General features: G+C 48.5%; 10 protein-coding genes across 10 annotated transcripts; 4 read left to right on the forward strand and 6 right to left on the reverse strand.

Moving 5' to 3' along the window:
- Positions 1 to 277: 277 nt before the first annotated feature.
- FPOAC1_002194 (uncharacterized protein) lies at positions 278 to 2144 on the forward strand (the record flags this gene model as incomplete). The annotated part of the gene is made up of 2 exons (XM_044846776.1): positions 278 to 315; positions 365 to 2144. 2 exons carry the CDS (start codon positions 278 to 280, stop codon positions 2142 to 2144), a joined length of 1818 nt encoding a protein of 605 aa, XP_044712692.1.
- A 328-nt stretch (positions 2145 to 2472) lies between these two features.
- Positions 2473 to 3348, reverse strand: FPOAC1_002195 (uncharacterized protein; the record flags this gene model as incomplete). The annotated part of the gene is made up of 1 exon (XM_044846777.1): positions 2473 to 3348. One exon carries the CDS (start codon positions 3346 to 3348, stop codon positions 2473 to 2475), a length of 876 nt encoding a protein of 291 aa, XP_044712693.1.
- Positions 3349 to 4321: 973 nt separating this feature from the next.
- FPOAC1_002196 (uncharacterized protein) lies at positions 4322 to 7695 on the reverse strand (the record flags this gene model as incomplete). The annotated part of the gene is made up of 7 exons (XM_044846778.1): positions 4322 to 4381; positions 4429 to 6134; positions 6182 to 6307; positions 6785 to 7019; positions 7099 to 7403; positions 7451 to 7622; positions 7681 to 7695. The coding sequence occupies 7 exons, from the start codon at positions 7693 to 7695 to the stop codon at positions 4322 to 4324; spliced, it is 2619 nt and encodes an 872-aa protein (XP_044712694.1).
- A 1227-nt stretch (positions 7696 to 8922) lies between these two features.
- On the forward strand, positions 8923 to 9944 carry FPOAC1_002197 (uncharacterized protein; the record flags this gene model as incomplete). The annotated part of the gene is made up of 2 exons (XM_044846779.1): positions 8923 to 8953; positions 9004 to 9944. The coding sequence occupies 2 exons, from the start codon at positions 8923 to 8925 to the stop codon at positions 9942 to 9944; spliced, it is 972 nt and encodes a 323-aa protein (XP_044712695.1).
- A 394-nt stretch (positions 9945 to 10338) lies between these two features.
- On the reverse strand, positions 10339 to 12221 carry FPOAC1_002198 (uncharacterized protein; the record flags this gene model as incomplete). The annotated part of the gene is made up of 2 exons (XM_044846780.1): positions 10339 to 12067; positions 12157 to 12221. 2 exons carry the CDS (start codon positions 12219 to 12221, stop codon positions 10339 to 10341), a joined length of 1794 nt encoding a protein of 597 aa, XP_044712696.1.
- Positions 12222 to 13027: 806 nt separating this feature from the next.
- FPOAC1_002199 (uncharacterized protein) lies at positions 13028 to 13828 on the reverse strand (the record flags this gene model as incomplete). Its single annotated transcript, XM_044846781.1, has 1 exon — positions 13028 to 13828. The coding sequence occupies one exon, from the start codon at positions 13826 to 13828 to the stop codon at positions 13028 to 13030; it is 801 nt and encodes a 266-aa protein (XP_044712697.1).
- Positions 13829 to 14270: 442 nt separating this feature from the next.
- FPOAC1_002200 (uncharacterized protein) lies at positions 14271 to 15626 on the reverse strand (the record flags this gene model as incomplete). Its single annotated transcript, XM_044846782.1, has 2 exons — positions 14271 to 15253; positions 15302 to 15626. 2 exons carry the CDS (start codon positions 15624 to 15626, stop codon positions 14271 to 14273), a joined length of 1308 nt encoding a protein of 435 aa, XP_044712698.1.
- Positions 15627 to 15954: 328 nt separating this feature from the next.
- Positions 15955 to 16813, forward strand: FPOAC1_002201 (uncharacterized protein; the record flags this gene model as incomplete). Its single annotated transcript, XM_044846783.1, has 5 exons — positions 15955 to 15993; positions 16042 to 16060; positions 16112 to 16137; positions 16185 to 16326; positions 16377 to 16813. 5 exons carry the CDS (start codon positions 15955 to 15957, stop codon positions 16811 to 16813), a joined length of 663 nt encoding a protein of 220 aa, XP_044712699.1.
- A 404-nt stretch (positions 16814 to 17217) lies between these two features.
- Positions 17218 to 18604, reverse strand: FPOAC1_002202 (uncharacterized protein; the record flags this gene model as incomplete). Its single annotated transcript, XM_044846784.1, has 4 exons — positions 17218 to 17526; positions 17580 to 17717; positions 17773 to 18426; positions 18482 to 18604. The coding sequence occupies 4 exons, from the start codon at positions 18602 to 18604 to the stop codon at positions 17218 to 17220; spliced, it is 1224 nt and encodes a 407-aa protein (XP_044712700.1).
- Positions 18605 to 20176: 1572 nt separating this feature from the next.
- On the forward strand, positions 20177 to 21800 carry FPOAC1_002203 (uncharacterized protein; the record flags this gene model as incomplete). The annotated part of the gene is made up of 6 exons (XM_044846785.1): positions 20177 to 20198; positions 20248 to 20318; positions 20368 to 20498; positions 20549 to 20629; positions 20672 to 21521; positions 21570 to 21800. The coding sequence occupies 6 exons, from the start codon at positions 20177 to 20179 to the stop codon at positions 21798 to 21800; spliced, it is 1386 nt and encodes a 461-aa protein (XP_044712701.1).
- Positions 21801 to 21872: the final 72 nt, after the last annotated feature.

A 21872-nucleotide genomic window follows, 5' to 3' on the forward strand; every position in this document is an offset into this window, starting at 1 on the left:
GACACATACTTCCCATACCCTTTAATTATACCTCGCTCGCGGTCTGTCCGGTATCACCGCATGATGCATTGATAGGGGTTACATGACAACGGACTCGTGAGAGGCCTCGTAAGAGGAAGAATAGGTATAAAGAGGGGAGGACGAGCTTTCAAGAAAAACATCAAAGATCAAGTCTTGCTCACCCAGAACTAAGACCAGACTCATCCTTTTTCGTCACTCGTTTTGTTCCCTAATCTTTACACTCACCACTTTCGCTTCTCCCCTGAGAGACCCAAACATGTCTCTCCTCGCTCGCTTTGCCCTTGTCGGGCTTTGGTAAGTGTTTCTCATTCTTGTTCAGTGTAATATCAACTAACTGGCACAGGGCTTCAGCTGCTTATGCGCAGCGCGACACTGTCACTGTCACCGAGACAGTTACAGAGTGTGCTGCGTCCTGTTACTCTGTTGTATCGCAGTGTACCTCGACCGAGTCCATCGACACATCCTCCATCATCAACCTTCCGACTGAATCCTCGGTTACCGTGTCTGAGACTTCTCTTATCGAGACCACCCAGATTATCTCCCTTCCCACTGCTTCTGTTACCTCGGCGTCCTCCAAGTTTGCCAACACCAGCGCTACCACTGGCTCTTACACTTCTACCTCTACTGTCTCTGACTTGGAGACTACGATTACTATCTCCGAGTCTTCTGGAATCTCGGTTGGCTCTAGTGCTCTTGCGGGTGAGACTTCTGAGTCTGAGTCTGAGTCCAGTCTGTATGGATACTCCACCAGTACTCTGGCCTTGACCGAGGCGACCACTGAGACTTTCACGGATGTTGAGACTATACCCACCATTGTACCGAGTGTCGATTCCTCTGCTCTTGCATCTGGAACCACTCAGCTGTCAGAGACAAGTGAGTCCAGCATTGTCACTCAAGGTACGACCGGACAGTCTTCAGAGTCCGCCCCTCTCAGCACTGAATCTGTGTCTACTGAGAGTACTACCACCGATAAAATCATTCCTCAGCAGAGCAAATCCACTCTGATCGAAAGCACTGGTGTATCTTCAGCTACTGAGGGAGCCTCCACCGCCACTCTGACATCGGTTCTCACCAGCCAGGTCACCTTCACCGAGACTATCTCTACTGTCTACTCCAGCTCCGCTGAGCAAGGTATTACCTCAGAGGAGAGCACCGAACTCCTGGTTACATCTTCTCAGATTGAGGAGTCTAGTAGCCGAACTGAGCAAGGCTCTGAGACGACTGGAGCTGTCACTTCTGAAGTTACTGGTGTTACCCAGTTGACATCTTCCGTCACTTTGACACGCACCGAGACCGTATCTGTGTCTGTGTCCGAGTCCACTGCATCTTCAGAGGGAACCACCGAAAGCTCAATCTCCGAGTCCTCTATCACAAACGCCTCTACTGATTCTGAGACTGCAGTCGAAACTGTTACCTCCATCGAGACTGTCACAGTAGAGACATCATCTTCTCAGACTGATTCAACTGCTAGTGGTTCAAGCCCCGAGTCTACCAGCGCTGGCGTTTCCACTGGCACAACTGAGGTCGAGGAATCGACAACCACTACCTGCACATCGACCAGACACACTCACGTCTATGAGAACACAACTGTTATCCATAGTACTGCTGATGTGAGTGTCGACTCGTCTGCTCTGGCTGGATCGCTCACGTCAATTCTTTCCGAGAGTACTGGTTACACCTCTGAAACTTCAGTCGTGGTTGAGCAAACTACAGCCCCCACCGCAGAGACTGAGACTGGAGTGACTACTGGTGGTACAGTTGCTGGAGCTGAGACAAGCGATTCAGCTTCTATTGAGTCAACTGCCTCTCAATCTACCCCATCCGCCGCCACGACACCCATCTCTCTTCCATTCGAACCAACGTATCCTCCTCACAATTATGACTTTGGTGCTCCGAGCTCCGCAGACAATGGCTGGCCAACATTCTCCGTCGACTCGAGCGCTGATGCTGCAACTGGTTTCTCGTCTTTCACCACTTTCCTCACCACAAGCAAGGCCACTGATACTGCTTCTGCTTCCACTTCCACCGGTATCAAGGAGCCTGATTACGAGCCACCTGCCTATGAGCCTCCTTCGTACCGTGAGCCTGCATACGCTCGTAAGCGCTGGGGTTTTGGATGGTAATTGGTTTCGTTTAGTACGAAAGGACGTTGGTGTACTTGCTGGATTCTTGTCTTTTTTACTTTCTTGTGAATGACTTGATGTCTTTCTCCCCACTTTGATTGATTCCATCTTGTTTTTTGTATCTGGGATACGAGGTTATCTGGAGGTAGATAATTGATAGAAAATAAATTGTGGTTGTTTGATGTTAAGAGGTTAATGGTAAAAACGTGGTTTATTTGTAGTGTGATGTTAACTTTGTATTTATGTTGGCGTCCATTTCTTTTAGTCCAAAGAGAATAACCCATATCTACCCTCTCAACTTAATGTGGTGCTCATCAATACCATCTACCTAGCTTACACTCTCCCATTCCATAGGATCAACCATCCAATCCCATTCATCATCCACAGCCATGCCCATCTCATCATCAAAGTCATCAGCCCACGACCTCCCCTGGTTATCCTTTTCAACCTTTTTAGCGCCAATACCATATCCAACCTCCAAACCAGCCAGTATCTGTCCCACAAGCCAGGTTAGGTCATACATCTTGAGAGGCGGTGTCTCTTTCCCTTCCCCAGCATCCTTCCACCTATTCCTCAGCTCCTTGGCTTTCCGCAGCGCCATATTCACTTCTCCACTTCCCAGTGCCTCGTATAGAGGACATGACACCTCTTCCAAGGCGTTGATAACCTCCTCGTGATACCGGTGCTGTTGTTTCTTCCCCCCAGCAAACCTTTGGTGCGGAATTCCAATGTCAAAGACGAGGAGGAGAAGGACAATCGCTTGCTCAATCCATACATAGAATTCGTGAAAATCCACCTTGAAGTTTCTCTCAGCGTCGCCCACCGTGAATCCAAACTTTTCCGGATGCAGCGCACGCTCATACGAGTTCTTCAGATCAATGAACCTCCATCGCAGCCTCTGGCAGGCCTGTTCAAAGCGGTGGAAAGCTTGCGACGAAGTTAAGCGTGTCGAACTTGGAATTGAGCTTGGCAAAGGTGTCGTAGCTGAAATCGAGCCCTTCAAGGGCGCTGGGGGTGAAACCGAGCCTGATAAAGGCGCTGGAGTTGAAATTGAGCTTGGTAAAGGCGCTGAGGCAGATGCTGGCGGGGGTGTTGGTCGCGATGAAGGTTGCGACGAGGCACGTGCTGAGGGGACAGCGTTTTGAAGGCGAGAACGACCTCCCGTAGCCCAGATGGAGCCTTTGAGGCCTGTCGCGCCTGTCATGATGATGATGTTCAATGAGTTGAAAGAGTTGAGATGGCGTGTATCGTGAGAGAGTGCGAAAAGGTCTGTGAGTGATTGAAAGGGCAGACTTTGTTGCTGGCCAACCTCAATTCAGGTTCAACTTCAGCTGGCAAGCTTAATTGCTTTTCGCTTTATCTCATATAGTCTAATTCGCCAGCCTCCTTTGTTTCTTTGGTTTAGATACCCTTGAGGCCTGTGCTGAAGCAGTACAACTGACTTGTTTCACGTCTCTTTATGTTTGCGGCGACCTGGTTCCTAAAGCGGAGTCAATGTACACAAGCAATGACTTTACCCATGAGCTGAAGCTGAGATGGATGATAAAGTAGTGATAATGTTAACTTGCAACCAAAACAATATCTCGTAGTGATAAACAAAGAGAGATGCTCAAAGGAATGAAAGAACAAAAGTGAGTGAATACGCCAACTCGATTTGCGAATGACAGCCATGGATTTTAGTGCCCGTCGATGGCTTATTCATCGGCGATTAACAATTGGCGTTGACTCTAACTAAACTTGGCTGCGTCAACAACAATTCTCCATACTCGTGAGACTAATTCATCACCAATCTCTAACCAATAATTCGTAGCAGTAAGGAAACAAGATCAATGCTCATGACAAGTATTTCCTGTATCAATATATACAATGTTTGTTCACTATAGACAACGCAGACGCAGCAAGCCTCAGTACCTAGGTAGGTTACCCAACTCATGTCCAGAAATCAATCAATCAATCATGTTTACTTGCTCGCCTGACACAAACACATCATAGACTGGCCCTAGGCGACAGCTCTTAACCATATATGCTCCTGAAACTCCTACAATCCAGACATTTCGGCTTCTGGACGCCTTATTCAACGCTATCCTGATGACCCAACTCAAAAGCAACAAAAACACACAACTCCATTATCCGCATCTTCTTGACAGTTCCAATCGATAGTCTGTCTATAGGCCGGCCTATGTTGAATCGCGCACCTTTTTGGTCGCCTTGGCCGTACCAATATGAGTGTTGTGCACCTGTTCTGGTTAGCCTTGTTATAATCAATACATGGAAACAAACATACTTTTGTCGCAAATCGAAGACTTGTCAATGTTTCCTTCAGATGTGTCTCGAGTGGCGAAACCATGACAAACATCAGAGTCTTGCTGTTGCCTCCCAAGCTGTATTGTAGCAAGTGGGTCAACTTGGAATTGCGGTATGGAATATGACCTGATCCTCGTCCAAGAGCCTCGATAACATCGCCCAAGCAGCTCAGACTCTTGTTGATGTTTTGGGTTTCCTTCATACGGTCACCCTCAGCCTGTGAGTGCTTGAGACGCTCGGAACCCGCCAAATCAACGAGGTTCAGTGTACCCTCGCATCGTTCTCCAGTGGCAGAATTCTCTCCAATCAACTTGAGGATAAAGATGCTGTGAGATCGAGACGATCGCTCGTTGGCCTTAGTGGCGGCTACGGATCGATTGTTCTGTGCCTCCTCAAGCATCATTTCTACACTGGATGGACTGTCAAGACGTACTGACTGGCAGTTCGTGATTGTCGTCTGCTTGCGAATTTCGTCATGACGAATCTCCAACTTTCTTGCCGCAGCTCGATCATTAGGTGTCAACAGGTCGTTGAGCTCTTCGTTGTACACCTCAACAAACGAACCCTCCATGGTGTACTCCCAGGACTTCTCCTTGAGCTTGGTGATGGTGTCGTAGATCATATGGGTGGCACGCGGGATCATACCATCGCTAGAAGACATGGTATGTGTCTTTCCAGAGCCCGTTTGGCCATAACAGAAGATGCATACGTTGTATCCATCAAGTGCGCTTTGAACCAACTGAGAGATCTCACCGAAAATCTCTTGGTTCTGAGTACCAGGAACAAAGACACGATCGAACTCGAAGGGGTAATTCTTCCGTGTGATCTGTCCCAAGCTGCTTTTCTCTTCAGGGCCAGCCAGAACAATCTCAGAAGATGTCTTGTCATCAGGGAACGACATCTTGGCCTCCTCTCCCTCTCCGTTACCCAGAGGCGGTCGCACACGGCACATGACTCGAATGTTGCCTTTGAGCTCTTGGTACTTGTTGAAAAGAACTCGTCGTTCAGTCTCCTCTTTGATGAGCTTGGTCTGGGCCTCTTCGGCTACACGGAGGGCTTCTTGAAGACGTGCCTCCATGTTGGCAAATGAGTCCGACTGGGCCTTGTTATCCGATTCGAGGAATTCGACGTGTGACTTGAGCGAGTTGATCTTGGCTTCTAGTGTCGTATTGGCTGCTGAAAGTTCGGCGATGCTCGTTTGAAGAGTGCTCTTCAAGGTGCGTTCCCGCTGGAGATCTCCTCTTAGATTTTCCACCATGGAGTTGGCTTCTTGAAGCTCACGGTCCTTTCTTTGTATGGCGACGCCCATATCCTGGTGGTCGTTGCCCATTCGGGTTCGTAGTTCTTGGATCTCGCGGTCCTTCTTTTGTCTCTCCTCTGACAATTCCTGATGGTAGAGCCTTGTCAAGCTTTCAATCTTTTGCTCGTGGTCTTTTGTCTGTTCCTCTTTTAGTCGGTCCAATTCCCGCCTGAGTTCTTCGGATGCTGTTCTATGCTGTCGTGATATGTCATCAATCTTTTCTCTATGCTTTCGTTCCTGATCCTCCATTTGTCGTTCGAATTCCCACTTTTGCTTGTCCATTTCGTGTCGGATTTGGCGTCCCTCCTCTCTTGCCGAGTCGAGATCTGATTTCAAGGCGTCGTTCCTCATATCGAGCTTCTCCCTATCACTCTCCAACTCTTTCACTGTAGAAATGTTAGTGATTTTCCTCTTCATAGTCGCAAATACCCACCTCGCTTCTTTGCTAGCTCGAGGGCATCGTCATGACCCTTTCGCTCAATAAGAGTGGTGTTGACCATCTCCTTGAGTTCTTTGAATTGGGATTCCATGTCCACGACTCGACCGCCAACGTCCCATGCTACATATGATGTCAGGTTAGAATCTTTGTTTAAAAATGCTTTGCTAGGGGATGGTGCTTTGGCAGGGGACTGGAATGTTTTGACGGGCGAAAGAGCCAGTGACTCTTCGAATTCCGCAAGCTTTCGTTTCACTTCCTCAGCTCCTGGTGCTTTCGGAGGAGCTCCCTATTCCCGCTCCGAGGACGCCAGTCGAGAGGTAGCGATCTTGTCATTCTGGCCAACTCTGCCACGCCGTTTACAAGGAATGTTGGATATATGTGATGCGATTGATGATTGTGATAATCGACGTGTTAAGGGGCGGGAAATCGCTTGAGTCCCGGGGATATCTTGATCTTCGAGACTCAAACCATTGAATTGTGTGGTTAGAGAACTATCTCTGATTGTTGGTAGGGTCGGAAAGGCTTGTGATGTTCTTGTCTTGTTGTGAGGGAGAGGAACGTGTGATTGTGAACAGAATAGTTGCATTCCCGTCGTACCATTATTTGCTGGAGGCTCTTGTCGTTCTTCTTCGCGGATAGCATGCGCTGTTCGTGGACGAGGTGCTTGGCTCTTCGATCGGGTATGCGTAGGACGGCCATTGACTCCATTAGTTCCGTTAATTCGTGTAGTCGTTGTCGTTGTCGTGCCATATCGTCCGTTCTGGGTGGCCTTGTTAAAGCCCATCGATGTAGCTGCGCCGAGTCGTGACTGAGTGGTTGAGGGTTGCTTGAGCTAGAAACAAGGAGTTAGCAGCTGCAAAGTTGTATCAATACCGTGCCGGTAGAGTCATATGCCCGCTGTAATTTAGTACCAGTCGATAAGGAAGGAGGATAACGTGGACATCGTTCAGTTTCAGGAGCAAAGGCTTGTCTCCAGACTTGCTTCGTGGTGTCGGTTCAAGAATGTCGAGTAAGTGCGGTCGAAGGGTGATTCTGACACGCCAAACTGGTGCAATCTCAGAAAGTTTGTGACTTACCCCGGAAGACATGCCCGCTAGACTCTGAGGTCGCACACCTGATCGTGCAGCCGCTGCGCCAGAGGCATATGATGTCGGTTTGGAAGAATACTCGAGAGCGCGTTCGGAAAGCGGTTTGCGCTTGGGATCAGATTGCGCGGCTATGTGATGTCAGATATGGTTGCGACATGTCTGAAAATCGATTTACCTGGTTGAGGGATCTCGCGCTTCAGGTTTTTGAGGGCCGATAGCGAGCTCGCAGTGGAAGCAATGCGAGCGTTGTGTTGCGACTCGCTCCATTCCGTAAGGCCTCCCCCTCCTATCGACATGGACAGCGAAGAAGGTGCGGGGAGCCGACTCATTTTGGAGGTTCGTAGTGACTGTGAAGGTTGATGATAAGTGTCTGTCTCAGGTTTTTGACGCGAATTAACAACGTACTGAGTTGTCCTCCATGGTGAAAACAGTGCGCCCACAATTTAGAGACAAAAGCAGGAGGCACGGACAACAAGCAGCAACGAAGCACTTGTTGTAGACCGCAGTAGCAAGAGTAGGTAGGTAAGTAGTGTGAATATACGAAGGCTAATAAAGAGTGAAAAGTAGTGGTAACAAAAGTGGTACACGCTCGGTGCTTAACTCATGGATGGAGCTACTATTATGGTTGACTTGGAAGGATCCTCATGTGGGATAGTTCGCTTGGAGATTGGCGATGCGGAAGCGTTAATTGTTTACCTATGTCAAGGCGTTGCTGGGGCGATGGACCGAATCCGTTTTTGGAGACACCCCACCACGGAAAGGGGACTTTCAAGTTGACATCACTGTATAGGTATATGTACAGATATAGCCTGAAATGTAACCTCTCGATAAAGAGAATCTCGATTCCTTGGTCAGTCAGGTCTTGTATGATTGTTTTTCTAATCGTATTTCCTGCAGTGCAAACCGCCGTTGTCAAGTGCAACGTCCTACCAGCAAAGCGTTGAAGCTTCACCTCACCCAAAGCCATGTAACCTTCCAGTCTTGTCCTGTGAAACCATAGACCGATTGATATGACTGCTATACTAAGCCAAGCAGTGACTTTCAAGTTATTGAATGTGTCTGGTGATTTCAAAAAAAAGAAAGAAAGAAAAAAAAAAGAAGAAAAAAACACTGTGAATCGAAACAATATATCACCTTGCTACCCCCATATTCGACTTTTACCCATGTATCCAATCCAACCCAATTTCTACTGATCTGATTTTATGTATCAAAGAACTAAATGGAACCCGTTAAGACAACCCAAACTTTCTATAATATACTATGAAACAACTACAAACTCGGCCTTAAAGTGCTTCAAGGTTGAAGCTCTGAAGCTACCCCAGTCTAAACCAAAAACATCATCAAAGTTAGGCTGACTCAGCCAGCACCGTTGACAAGTCCCAACGTGGGGCGACAGACAGTTCACACACAAATTCACATGTCACTCTTGTCCGTCCATCTTATGACATGACGCTTGATGGCATGCGCTGTCGCAGAATCTGACATCGCAACGCCGTCTCATTTGTTCTCGTTATCCGTAGCCGAGTCGCATCTTTTCTCCTCAGACAACGACCAGCAAACATAAAAGCGAAAGGCTTCTCATGTCTCGATAGCTAACCCCTCCGCTTGTCCTCTTCTTTTGTCTTACACCACGCGATCACCAGCATCATGGAAAAATACAGTCAATTTCGCGATCGAGGTAAACTACCTTCAGAAACCTAGCGTTATTCACATGCTAATATCTAATAGCCACGGGTATTGCGCCCTTCCTTCCCGTCTCGACACCCATTTCAGCGGTCGCGATATTCACCCACGCCACGCTCTTCCTCTTCCGCCTCCCATTCTTCATCGCCTATTTCGTCGGCTACTTTCTCTTCTTTCACTTCCTCCCACTGCCCGTTATCTTTAGAAAAGTTGCCCTTTGGGGATTGATGGCCATACCGGGAATCTGGTGGATTGACCTGCAGCTAGACGGCGTCAAACGTGGCACTTTGGCGGACCAGCCCCGCGAGCGCTTCCCTCACCCCGGTTCAGTTATTGCTGTCAACTTCTCGAGTCCGATAGATGCGATCTACCTCGCCGCCATCTTCGATCCCATCTTTACAATCTCGTATCCTGATACCCGTCGTGTCCAGCGTGTTAGCTTGCTGGGCGCTGTTCTGGCAGCTCTCTCGCCCGTACGAACTGCTCCTCCTGCGAACGCCAAACTAGTCGAAATCAAGGACATTTTGGCTAGTAACCCAGGGCAAATTGTGGCCGTTTTCCCTGAGTGCGGAACGACCAACGGAAAAGCCATTCTGCCTTTTAGCCCGAGTATCCTTCAAACACCAGCCGATGTTCACATTTTCCCCGTGAGTATTCGATACACACCCTCCGACGTCACGACTCCCGTGCCTGGCAAGTGGTTCCGGTTCCTGTGGGATCTCCTTTCTCGACCAACAACATGTATCCGTGTGCGTATCGCTGAGGGTCAGATCAACACATCTGCCGCAAAGGTCAACGGTGTCTCACATTCTGCCCCCACTGAGCTGCGCCAACGTAACGATGTGAGCGCCGGCGTTTCTGCGGATGAACAGCGTGTTCTTGACCGCGTGGGTGAAGCTTTGGCCAGGCTTAGTCGGGTCAAGCGAGTCGGCCTCACAATGAAGGACAAGGCGTCCTTTGTTGACGCACTGAACAGCAAGAAATGATTACGGCAGCAAAAGTCGGAAGAGCCAATACAGAGATGTTGGTCGGTTGATTCGAGAAATGATTTGAGGAAAAGGAGTTGTCGCATTGCAAAGAGCCTGGAGGTTTTTTGTTAAGTCAGCCAAATACCCATGATCATTCGTAGTTTCGTATTTTCTGGGTTGGTCTTTGCATTTAATTTGATATGCCCTATTGTAGTCAGTTGAGTAGACTCGTCAGGTAAAAAGCATTTCTTGCATCACCAGTCACAATGGACAGAATCTGGTAAGGTATTTAAAACAAAAAATATTGGGATATAAGTTCTGACCCCGAAAAATCCAAATTCGCCTTTTCCGACCCCATTAAAATGAATTACATCGTGGCATATAACAATTTTGTTTGGCTTTCACGAGCCCTTTAGTTCTTGAGTCCGCTGTCGGTGACACAGCCCTCACTGGCGTCCCTGACCAGCTGAGCGTACTTGCTGAGAGTACCCTTGGTGTATCGGGGAGGGGGAGCCTTCCAAGCCTTGCGGCGGCGAGCGACCTCCTCCTCGGGGACAACAAGGTCGATAGCACGAGACTCGGCATCGATAACGATGGTGTCACCGTCCTCGACAAGGGCGATAGGGCCACCCTCCATGGCCTCAGGGACAATGTGACCAATAATGAAACCGTGGGAACCACCAGAGAAGCGACCGTCAGTGAGAAGGGCGACATCCTGCCCGAGGCCAGCACCCATGATGGCAGAAGAAGGCTTCAGCATCTCGGGCATACCGGGGCCACCCTTGGGTCCGTCATATCGAATGATGACGACAGTCTTCTCACCCTTCTTGATCTCACCAGCCTCAAGGCTAGAGATGAAGGCGGGCTCCGAGTCGTAGACACGAGCCTTGCCCTCGAATCGAAGACCCTCCTTACCAGTAATCTTACCAACACAGCCACCAGGAGCCAGTGATCCGCGAAGGATCTGAATGTGGCCGGTAGGCTTGATGGGGTTGCTCAGAGGGCGGATGATGGTTTGATCCTCGGGGAATCCAGGCAAATCCTCGACGTTTTGCTTCATGGTCTTACCAGTGACAGTAATACCAGAGCCGTCAATGATGCCCTCCTTTAGGAGGAACTTGAGAAGAGCAGGAGTACCACCAATCTTGTGCATATCGGCCATGACCCACTTTCCGGAGGGCTTCAGGTCGGCAAGGAAAGGAGTACGGTCGGAAACCTTTTGGAAATCCTCGATATCAAGCTTGATACCGACAGAGTCGGCAATGGCAATAAGGTGCAGGACAGCGTTGGTGCTGCCACCAAGGATGGTGGTGACGATCATGGCATTCTCAAAGGCTTGGCGAGTCATGATGTCACGAGGTCGGATATCCTCCTTCAGGATGTTGCGGATAGCAGGTCCAACAGCCTCACACTCAGCAACCTTGCTGGGGTCCTCAGCAGGGCTGCTGCTGCTGCCAGGAAGGGTGAGTCCCAGAGTCTCAATGGCAGTAGCCATGGTGTTGGCAGTGTACATACCACCACAGGCACCACCACCAGGGCAGGCGTTTCGAATAATGTCGAATCGCTGCGCCTCAGTGATCTCGCCTGTGAGGTATTGACCGTAGGCCTGGAAAGCAGAGATGATATCGATTGAATCGCCTTGCTTGGTGCAGCCGGGCTTGATGGTTCCACCGTAAACCATGATGCTGGGACGGTTGACACGGCCCATAGCAATGGCAACACCAGGCATGTTCTTGTCGCAACCGGGCAAGCTGACGTTGGCATCGTACCATTGACCGTTCATGACAGTCTCGATACTATCGGCGATAATCTCTCGGCTCTGGAGGGAGTATCGCATACCGGTGGTACCCATGGAGATACCATCAGAGACACCGATGGTGTTGAATCGGTAGGGAATGAGACCAGCCTTGGCAACAGACTCCTTGACATGGGCAGAGAGGTCCATAAGGTGCATGTTGCAAGGGTTTCCCTCGTACCATACGGACGAGATACCAACCTGAGCCTTGTTCATGTCATCCTCAGAAAGGCCGGTGGCGTAGAGCATAGCCTGGGAGGCACCCTGTGCCTTGGGCTGGGTGATGTTGGAGGAGATCTTGTTGAGCTTGTCATCGGCGCGGATGGCGGTGGTGGACAGGAAGCGGCTGTAATAGGAGAGATATTAGTATTTACAGATGAATTGACCTATTGTTGGAAATTGTTGATCGTTGGCAATAGATAGTGATGGACGTACCCATGGCTTCTGGGGATGGGGAAAGCTCCCACAGCTCTGGAGCGCAGTAGTGACCGGGAAAGCATGATGACGACTTGAGGCTGTTTACAAGAGCCAATTGAAGCTTTTCACGACAAACTCAAAAGGTCACAGCGTACGTGGGATGGTCAATGGCCCAAAGATGCCAGAAATAAAACGGTGGTAAGTTTGTGGAATTTCTTAAGCTGGGGTTCAACTGCGATGTCGGCTGCCTTTTTGACCAAAATTTCCCAGTTCAGGTTCCCTGTGATCTTCCCTGTGACTTTTGGTGCTCCTCCCCCGTCGAGTGCTCCCCGCATGACAATTCGAGTATTGCCATTGGTTGGAAGGAGGATTGCCAAGTTCCTCCGGGGGAAGTGCTTCTACTCCGGCGGGGCTTTCAGCGCATTGTCCACTTTGTCCACTCAAGTCATGTCATAGCAGCTACCAATACAACTTGCATACATCTATTCTGCCGAGCTTCCGGGCTTATGAGAGCTTATGACACTATACCAAGTGCAATTGTTGTTTATCACGAGTGAGAGTGGGAGTTTCAGTAGTTGTAAAAGAGACTCAATATTAAAAACATGCCCACGAAATTATGAGCGACACCCGCGGATTTATTGCACCTTGCTACCTATGCAAGAAGCAACCAGTGATGGTACTCTATCTTTCGTCATGTCCTATGTGTGTCTCCCATATTACCCTTTATTTCACCAAGACCTTAGGGAATCCTAATCCAAGTACTTACTTTGATGCCAGTACATTCATCGAATTAAGAAGTAGCTTGCCATGTCATACATGTCTAAGAACGACATAGGAACTATCTGTACCAGCGACAAGACACGCTCCCCATTTGCTTTAACTTATACATTCAACTTAGAGAAGCGCGTTCCAAACTATTAAGTGAATCCTTCATCTTCTCGGAGATATCCTCAATGAACTTGAAAGCAAACACTTCAAAGTGATGACCATCGATATCCACCACTTCGGAGAAAAGATTCTTGTCATATAAATCCCATCCCAGATTTCGCTCCTCGCGACTCATGTCCACGAGATCCTTTTCCCCATCTTTCACTGGTAAGGCCTCTTTGGCGCGGAGCAGTGAGACCCGTGGCCTTTCTCCTATGGAGTCCTCGTCCCAGACCGGAGGATCCCAAGACTGGAGCATACGGCGAGCATCAGCCATGGCAAGGTCAGCGAGAATCTGGTTCTTGTTTCTGCCTTCTTCTGATCCTTCGCCGGGCCTCTTGCGGTTATTACTCGAGTACTTGTGTGGATAGATTGTGTCAACCATAAGAATACCGATGACTCTGATCTCAGTATCCTCAGGGTTGAGCTGCTTGGCGATCTCAAGACTCAAGTGGCCACCCAGGCTCCATCCTCCGAGAAGTATTTGGATCTTTCCGTCGGAATTGTATCGCCTAGGGAAGTCGGGCTTCTCGACAGTCTCAATGATCCAATGTGTGTAAAGCTTGGCCATGTCTTTGAGTTCTCCGTCGAAGGGTTCCCCGCTGTGAAAGTTGGGATTGTAGATTCCGTAAACGGGACGGTTGAGGGGTTCCAGGCAGTGGTATGAGAATGTTGTACCACCTCCATCGTGGATGAGGAAGACTGGTACAGCTTGACCGGCCTGCCAGTCTGCAGGCTGAATGCATTCAGGATTGTTGTCCATGGCTGAGTGAATTTGAGTTGCAATGGTTCATATGCAAGGGTCTTTTAAACCAATGTGAATTTGAGATGTTTGGGCTGGGTCTTCTCTTAATGTCGATATGATGTATCGTTTGATTCGGTTTTTGCAGACGCTCAGTGAGATGAACAAAAATCGCTCAAATGACTTGCAACCCTGTATTTCACTTTCAACTCTATCGAAAGCAAACGGTATAAGCAACGTGGAAGCAACAAATGATGAACAAACGAAGGGTTACTCTCCTCTATTGTCAGAACCATCATAAAAAACGGAACCGATCTATCGGCGTGCGTCGGCCATGACTGCTGGCCGTCGGTAGATGTGGGGCCGTAATGAGAACCGACTGGGAGTGAACAACAGGATGTAGCACATGTACAAAATCCCTGCCTTGCTTATTATCATGGTATCTTTCTATTTTACAATTCTACTAATATTGCCTTGGCTCAATGAGCTCTGCCTGCGGCTCTGCCAAATATCCTTGTAGTCTCCAAAGGAGCAGAAACAAGCTTCGCATGCTTTCACTCCTGTGGTTCTTCAATATCAACAGTTCCTGGCCCTGAAACTCTTTCGCCTCCGTCCTCAATCGCTCAACCTCTGACTCGCCAAGTAGAAATACCAAGTCGTGCACTGCGACCTTCCCACCGTAATTGGCATTCTGCACATCAAGAGTGGCGTAATTATTCATGTCTTCTGTTGGTTCTGTTGGTATGTAGAGCACAGCCCCACCAGCAACAGATTGTGCTGCTTCTTCCCAACTCTCAACCGGCATGATGAATTTATAGGGGTCCTTTCCGTCGCGCTTACTTGAGCTTCGTGCGATGAGAGCGTCGACGGCTTGGCGTCGCATCATCTTGAGCAACAAGTCGCCCATATCAGGTCGGAAGATTCTTTTTCCAACAGGAGGGATGCCGTGTGCTCCCATACCATTGCGTTGAGCTGTCATCTTAGCTTGCAATGATTTGGTAATTGCAATAATATCGATCAAGCTTTTTCGTGAGAGAGTGTAGATGACGAAACGTGCGGGCCGATGGGAATCTTCTCTGATTTCCCCATCAAGACTGTCTTTTTCCTGTCCTTCCAAGATATCATCCTCGACTTTTTCTGTTTCTTTCTCTTGTGAGGTCTCCTCGCTATTGGTGGATGTCTCTCTTTGCGATGTTGTATCAGGGGCCTCATGTTTCTCAACCCCCATTTCTTGTATTTGTGCATTGGCGTTGCTCTCTTTATCCTCCCCCGGTCTCTGAAGACTCCATGGCATAACGTTCACGAAGGCCAGTGGGCCTGGAGCATACCACACTTCCGTTTGAGTGGAATCCGGATGCTTGACTAGCTCGAAGTCCTGCAAGAAATGTCTAGGTAGAATTGCATTCGTATTCTTACACCATCTCATCGGGGTCATCAATGCCTCGGCTATAGTACTACTTAGCCATGATATATATGTAAATACGGACAACATACCGTATGGGTTATTTGAAAGGTGCTTGCGAAATTGTCCTGATACTATCCCCGCCTTTGGTTTGCGAAATCGTCTCCTTGAAGCGACCCATTCCGCATCAAGAATTGGGGATAGTGGCAATTCCCCTGCTTCCGTCTCGATTGTCTTTTTCTCCAGGTTTATTGGATTGTCCCGGTTTTCTATTCTCGTGATTTCCGCTTGTATTTGCCTAAGAATTTGTTCTCGAGAAAGTTTTGATCTATCGTAGGAAACCCATCGTTTTTGGCCGTCGATCGTTAGTCGTAAGCTCCGGAGCTGACCGACACAAGCATTTGTACATCTGTTCATCGTTTCTCGAGGTATCATGATAGGTTCATGGTAATTGGTATCGTGCTTGTTCAATCGCGAATTCCGTCATGAGGGAAGCATGGAAGCTACCTAAATTTCAGCAGGGGTCAGTCGCATCGTTATCGATAACGCGCCGCTGGGCTACGTGAAGCTTCCCCCACTACTTCCGCCCGTCGGCCCCAGTCCATCAACATCATCATACCTACCACTCATTATTGCGACAATGTTTCTAAGACCGAGGACGTTGCGCGTGTTGCGCGGCGTGTCGAAGCATCAAGTGAGGGCATTTGGATTCTCTAGCTCCTCTGGTCAGGGACCAACAGCACCAATGGCTAACATCCCCATGCCGTACATTGAAGAGTCGTCTGTAGGTTATCTCTTGTTCTGAGTCAATGCGCCCAACTAACATGCCCAGGCCGCCGGAAGAAAGACATGTCCGTTTTAAGCTGTTATTTGGATGTTGTCAACAAGCTGATGGGTTATAGGGGATATCTTTTCCAAGCTTTTGCAGGTAAGTACAAGTTATTCATATCGCGAATACAGTTCTAACGGCGCCAGGAACGGATCATCTGCCTTAATGGTGAGGTCAACGACTATATGTCCGCCTCGATCGTTGCGCAGCTTCTTTGGCTCGAGTCCGATACCCCTGAAAAGCCGATCACGATGTACATCAACTCTCCAGGTGGTTCTGTCACTTCAGGTACTTCCACCGCCAATCATGTCTCTCTTCAATACTCACAACTGTTTTAGGAATGGCCATTTACGATACCATGACATACATCAAGTCACCAGTTTCGACAGTATGTATAGGAGGCGCTGCGTCAATGGCAGCTATCCTTCTCGCAGGAGGTGAAGCCGGCAAGAGATTCTCGCTCCCCCATAGCTCAATCATGATCCATCAACCTCTTGGTGGAACAAGAGGTCAAGCATCAGACATTATGATCTACGCAAATCAGATCCAAAAGACACGAGAGCAGTCCAACCGGATAATGCAATACCACCTCAACAAAGCCAAGGGTCACGAGAAGTACTCTCTGGAGGAGATTAACGATTTGATGGAGCGAGACAAGTACCTGACGCCGGACGAAGCCCTGGATTTGGGCGTTATCGACGAGATCCTAACCAAGAGGCCGGAAACGGAATCGGAAAAGAAAGAGGGGCAATCCGATGCACCCAAGACGAGCTAGAATTACAATCTTGCCATAAATCTAATGGGTAACAAATATGACAGAGACTAATGTTTCACGCATTTTAGATCAAGATCGTTATGTAGAGGGTTGCCTTGAAGTATAGTTTGTATAATAGCTGTTGAGAAGAGTATGTATTCATTGACTACACACAAGCCAGACTCTGCTACTTGAGTTGCTAACGAGGTTAACGACTTGAGGATCAATTGCTGTCGTAGACCTGAATATTATGGTTTCTGCACGTTACATACCGTCATTCTTACTTAAACTCACAACACGGTTGCAAGGTAGACTGACATTGTTGCAAGCTCTCGACACTAGATGGTACGAATGAAATCCAGCAAATTAAATACTGGCGGAAAGAAAGAAGAGAAAAGCTATTTACAAGTGTTCATAATCTTCCACTAATTGTCGATTCGGAAAACAGCAATGTCATGCTTCTCCAACTTAGCCTGAACAGTCCTGCCCCTACCCTTGGCACCAGTCAAGAGCTCTGTCCATGAGTAGTCCTGGTCCTTAAGTCCGGGAACTTGTGAAAGGCTCAGCTTCGTGTCGATGTTGCCCTTACTTGCGACAATGGCGACAACGGTTCCGGACGAGAGAGGTCCTGACCAGTAAGGGTAGATCTCGTTGTTGGCTTTGGCAGGGGTACCAGGAGGGGTGAAAGGCACGGCAGGCTTTGACAGTGAGTCTTGGTTGATCGCGAGGAGGCCCTTGATATGTATGGTCAGTTTATGTCTACAGTATCGGGTGCGACTGTGAGTACCTTGTTTGTGATGAGCTTGATCTCTTCGCTGTTGATCTTGGTCATGTCTGTTCCGAGGATGATGGGGGACTTGGTGATGGCCCAAATTGCAAAGTGAGTTCGCTCCTCAGCTGGTGTCAAAGCACCGTTGGCAAGAATCTAAATCTCTATCAGTCCTCAAATTTCTTATAAGCATATACAATCTTTGGCCTACCATCATATCGAGGTCATTGTAGCGACCAGGCTGGGTGTACTTAAGGATAGGTGCGGCCTGATTGGCAATTCGCACAACATCCTCCCATTTCCCCCAGTTATCGACACTCATACGCCACATGTGGCCAACCTGAGCACCCCAAGTCCAGACCTCATCCCAGCCCCAGTTGCAGAGGGAGTAGAGGATATCCTTTCCTGTGTTGCGGAGCATGTCTCTCATCAATTCGTATCCGGGTCTGGAGCTGGGGCCCTGGCCGTTAGGGCAGGTCTGGATGTCGGCTTGGTTGCCGTTGTAGCATGGCGTGTAACAGTTGTCGTACTTCCAGTAGTCAACACCCCAGCTGGCAAGCAGGTCGGCATCTTGCTTCTCGTGGCCTTGACTTCCGGGAAAGCCGGCGCAGGTCTTGACACCTCGGTCACCGTAAAGACCGAACTTGAGGCCCATTCTATGGATCTCGTCGGCGACAGGCTTGATGCCTCTTGGCCACTTACTGGGATCGGGTACAAGGTTGCCCTTCGAATCACGCTGTCTCGTAGACCAGCAATCGTCTATGTTGATGTATTGGTATCCGGCGTCCTTCAGACCCAAATCAACGAAGGTCTTGGCTGTCGCCAAAGCAACTTTCTCGCTGGCCGCATTACATTGTCCCTGATTCTGTTGAAGATGTCAGTAACCAGGCCGGGCTTTCGGATTTCTATCATTAACTTACCCAACCGTTCCATCCCAAAGCTGGGAGTCTTCCAACTTCTCGGGTTGCGAGAGTCTTTCGCTCAGGAAGAGCAGTGGTTAATGTGGCAAGGGCCACAACCCCAATGGATTGAGAAAAAAGCATTGTGAAGTTGAGCTGGAAGTACTGGTGGATTGCTGCCGAGCAAGTACAAGTTTTTCACTCCAAACAAGGCCGCCATTTGCTTTCTTTATATACTTTTCGCCTCTCATGATCACCAAGACCGTCAATACCATCTGAAATGCCGGCTAATATGGATGAGTACCGAAGGTTAAATTCGTATAAGTGAAACAATCTCCACTACTCCAACCCCAGAGTCCGGGGAAGTCCCATATCGTAGGTGATCGTCAGACCGGCATTCTATGCGCTTTGAATCCATTGGCGCGGTTCGTCCGAATGTTTCGCTTAGTAGAGGGCTTCCCCAGATGGCAATGGGTTTTTGAATTTGATTCAGTGCCTCCGGACGTGGCGATCTACCTAATTCGGCTTCGGATGCTACCTTCTTCGTTGTTTCCAAGAATATGTCATTCGATGGAGATCATGGCTGACATGGTTCTCCTCACGAAAAAAGCTAGATTTGTTGGAAGATGACGGTCTCTCAGATTCAATTCGAGCGGTAGTTGACCTTTTCCCGATAGGCTATTCTACAAAGTCCCCATGGCAGTTCTGCATAGTACAAGCGGGCCAAGGACGATGAAGTCGTGAAGATGTTTACTGCACGTCTGCCCTAGGAGGATGTTTAATAGGCCTTGATATTGGCAGGGATTGGTCTGATGGGGGCAATATATGCGAAAAGCTAGCTAAAGCATCGCATCTCCTATCTATACGAGAAGAGAAAGCAAGCATGATTGGCTGATATGTCCTTGAATATCAGATATCGAATGGGAACAGGTCGACGGGCATAGATACATCTAATACGCCCATGCTCTTGAATCGTGTAATGCAACTGTCTGTCTGTGAAGAGTAAAAAGAAGAGACCAGTTTTGCATTGGACCCATAACTGCATTTTTGATATAACATAGAAATTTGTCTTAGAGAGGTTCTACTCGTTGATCATTCCTCCGACGAACCAACAAATAGTTGGGATTTTAAATGTCGGGAAAGCCACGATCGCAGGTCAAGGTCCGGGGTAAGTTGCTCAAATTTGAGGGAGTAGAGTATTTTTTTAATGTAGTCGTCTTGAATGATGATACATTCCAATGGTATGGATTGAGATATATCCATGTATTATTCCTTGTAGTTTAATTAATTTGTGTCGACGACCATTCATCAGGATACCTACTCGCCATTATCTTTTAGTGCTGCTCCTTACCCCATATCTACCTCTAAAACTTCTACATTGTCACATCCGAATGATATTGTTAACACAGTGTCCAATGTTAGATCTCAAGTTGTTTCTCTTTCAAAGTATCCGTTTACATGACTGAGAAATATATTGCTGTTTATTCTCCTACTTGGCAATTTAAATGGTTCCCCAAGTCAAACATTTCCCGAGAAGCTCGGCATTCCAATTGCGGTTTGACGTCAGATTCCCATCTTGAGCCCCACCAAAAAGTGCCCCGCGTGCCCCTCCATGATGTTTAGTTGAGATCTCTAGTTACTTCCTGATGATCTTCCATCTGTTGAAAAAAGTTATCTATTCTATATTTACAATTGAAAGTGAAGACGCAAATCAATATGGAGCACGATACCAAGACTCGTATGTGCTTCTCGACTTTACCATCGAACACGACTGACTCGACCGACAGCACAATACAAGACTAGCGATCCCACATCGTTCGCTCATGAGTCTGTCAAGAAGCGATGGCCTGTCATTCTGGTGAGATGGACCAATATGCCTCATTGAAGTAACCGCTGACTTTTTGAAGACCCAAGGAATTGACGATGTTTACCGCGCTGTTACCAAGACCTCCGACCCCGAGAAACTAGCCGAGGGCAAGAAGATCATCGAGAAGATGGCGGGTCTCAAGTACGAAGTCGAACACGATCGCAAACTTACGTACGATACAACTATACCCCGATGAAATCACCTCTGACTGACTCGTATAGTCCCATCCCCGATGATGGTTTCACTGAGGAGATTGCGACCTACAACAAGGAGATTGAGGCTCTAGGTCCTGATGCTCACTGGTACGATGTGCCATGGCTCTTTTCCGAGTGTTATCTGTATAGGCGCATAAGCTCCATCTTCCGTATGAGTGAGCACTGGAAGAACTATGATATCTTTGCCAGACAAAAGATGGATACCTTCCGATCATCAAGACCCGCTGTCCTCGAGCTCGCCAGTAACTACAGACAACTGGTTCAGCAACTCCGCGCCGATAAAGACTCAACCCACGACCCCGAAGCAGAGAAGACGCTCTTTCAAGAGATGTTTGAGATTTGCCTGTGGGGTAACGCGACTGACTTGTCACTACTCACCAACTTGACCTACGAGGATATTCAGAAGCTGCAGGGTTCCTCGGCTCGTAAGGCGGCCGAGAAAAATATTCTTTGCAACGATCTACCCAAGGCATATGAGATCCTCAAGAAGGCCCAAAATGAGGGTAAGAAAGAGCGTCGCGTTGATATCGTTCTCGACAATGCCGGCTTCGAACTGTATGTTGATATGATCCTGGCCGGTTATCTCCTCTCCGCTGGTCTTGCTACCCAGGTTGTTTTACGACCCAAGTCTATCCCCTGGTTCGTCTCAGATGTTGTACCCAGCGATTTCAGCGGCCTCCTAAACGCCGTTGCCAACCCCCGTGCATTGTACGACACACCATCAGAGGACGAAGATCTTCAAGGAAAGAAGCCTGAGCCTCTATCTGAAGAGGGAGAGAAGGATCTCCAGTTCCTCTTCCAAGAGTGGGCCACATTCCACGCCGAAGGACAACTTATTCTCCGACCTAACCGATACTGGACCTATGGCGGAAGCTTCTGGCGCTTGCCCTCCGAGAACCCCGAGTTGCACGAGGAGCTCAAGCCTGCCGAGCTTGTCATCTTTAAGGGAGATCTAAACTATCGTAAGCTCACAGCTGATGTAAGTTATTCCTGTCAATCGAGAAGGACCATCACTGACACTGTATAGGCTGCTTGGCCCCCAACTACACCATTCACTGAAGCCCTAGGTCCCCTAGGTCCCTCTTCAGGTGTCAACGTTCTGTCTCTACGAACCTGCAAGGCCGATGTTGTCGTTGGCCTTCCTGAGGGCAAGGATGAAGAGCTGAGGCAACTTGAGGGTGGCGGTGGTGATTCTGGTGCCAGAAAGTGGGCATGGAATGGCAAATGGGCTGTCGTTAACCTTTCTCAAGGCCACTAAGCAACTTGTTTGATATGATGATAGATTTGATTAGACGTAAAACCAGTATGATAAAGAAGAATATTAGAAGAT

The sequence above is a fragment of the Fusarium poae genome, chromosome 1, assembly GCF_019609905.1.
Source record: "Fusarium poae strain DAOMC 252244 chromosome 1, whole genome shotgun sequence".
Classification (NCBI taxonomy): Eukaryota; Fungi; Ascomycota; class Sordariomycetes; order Hypocreales; family Nectriaceae; genus Fusarium; species Fusarium poae.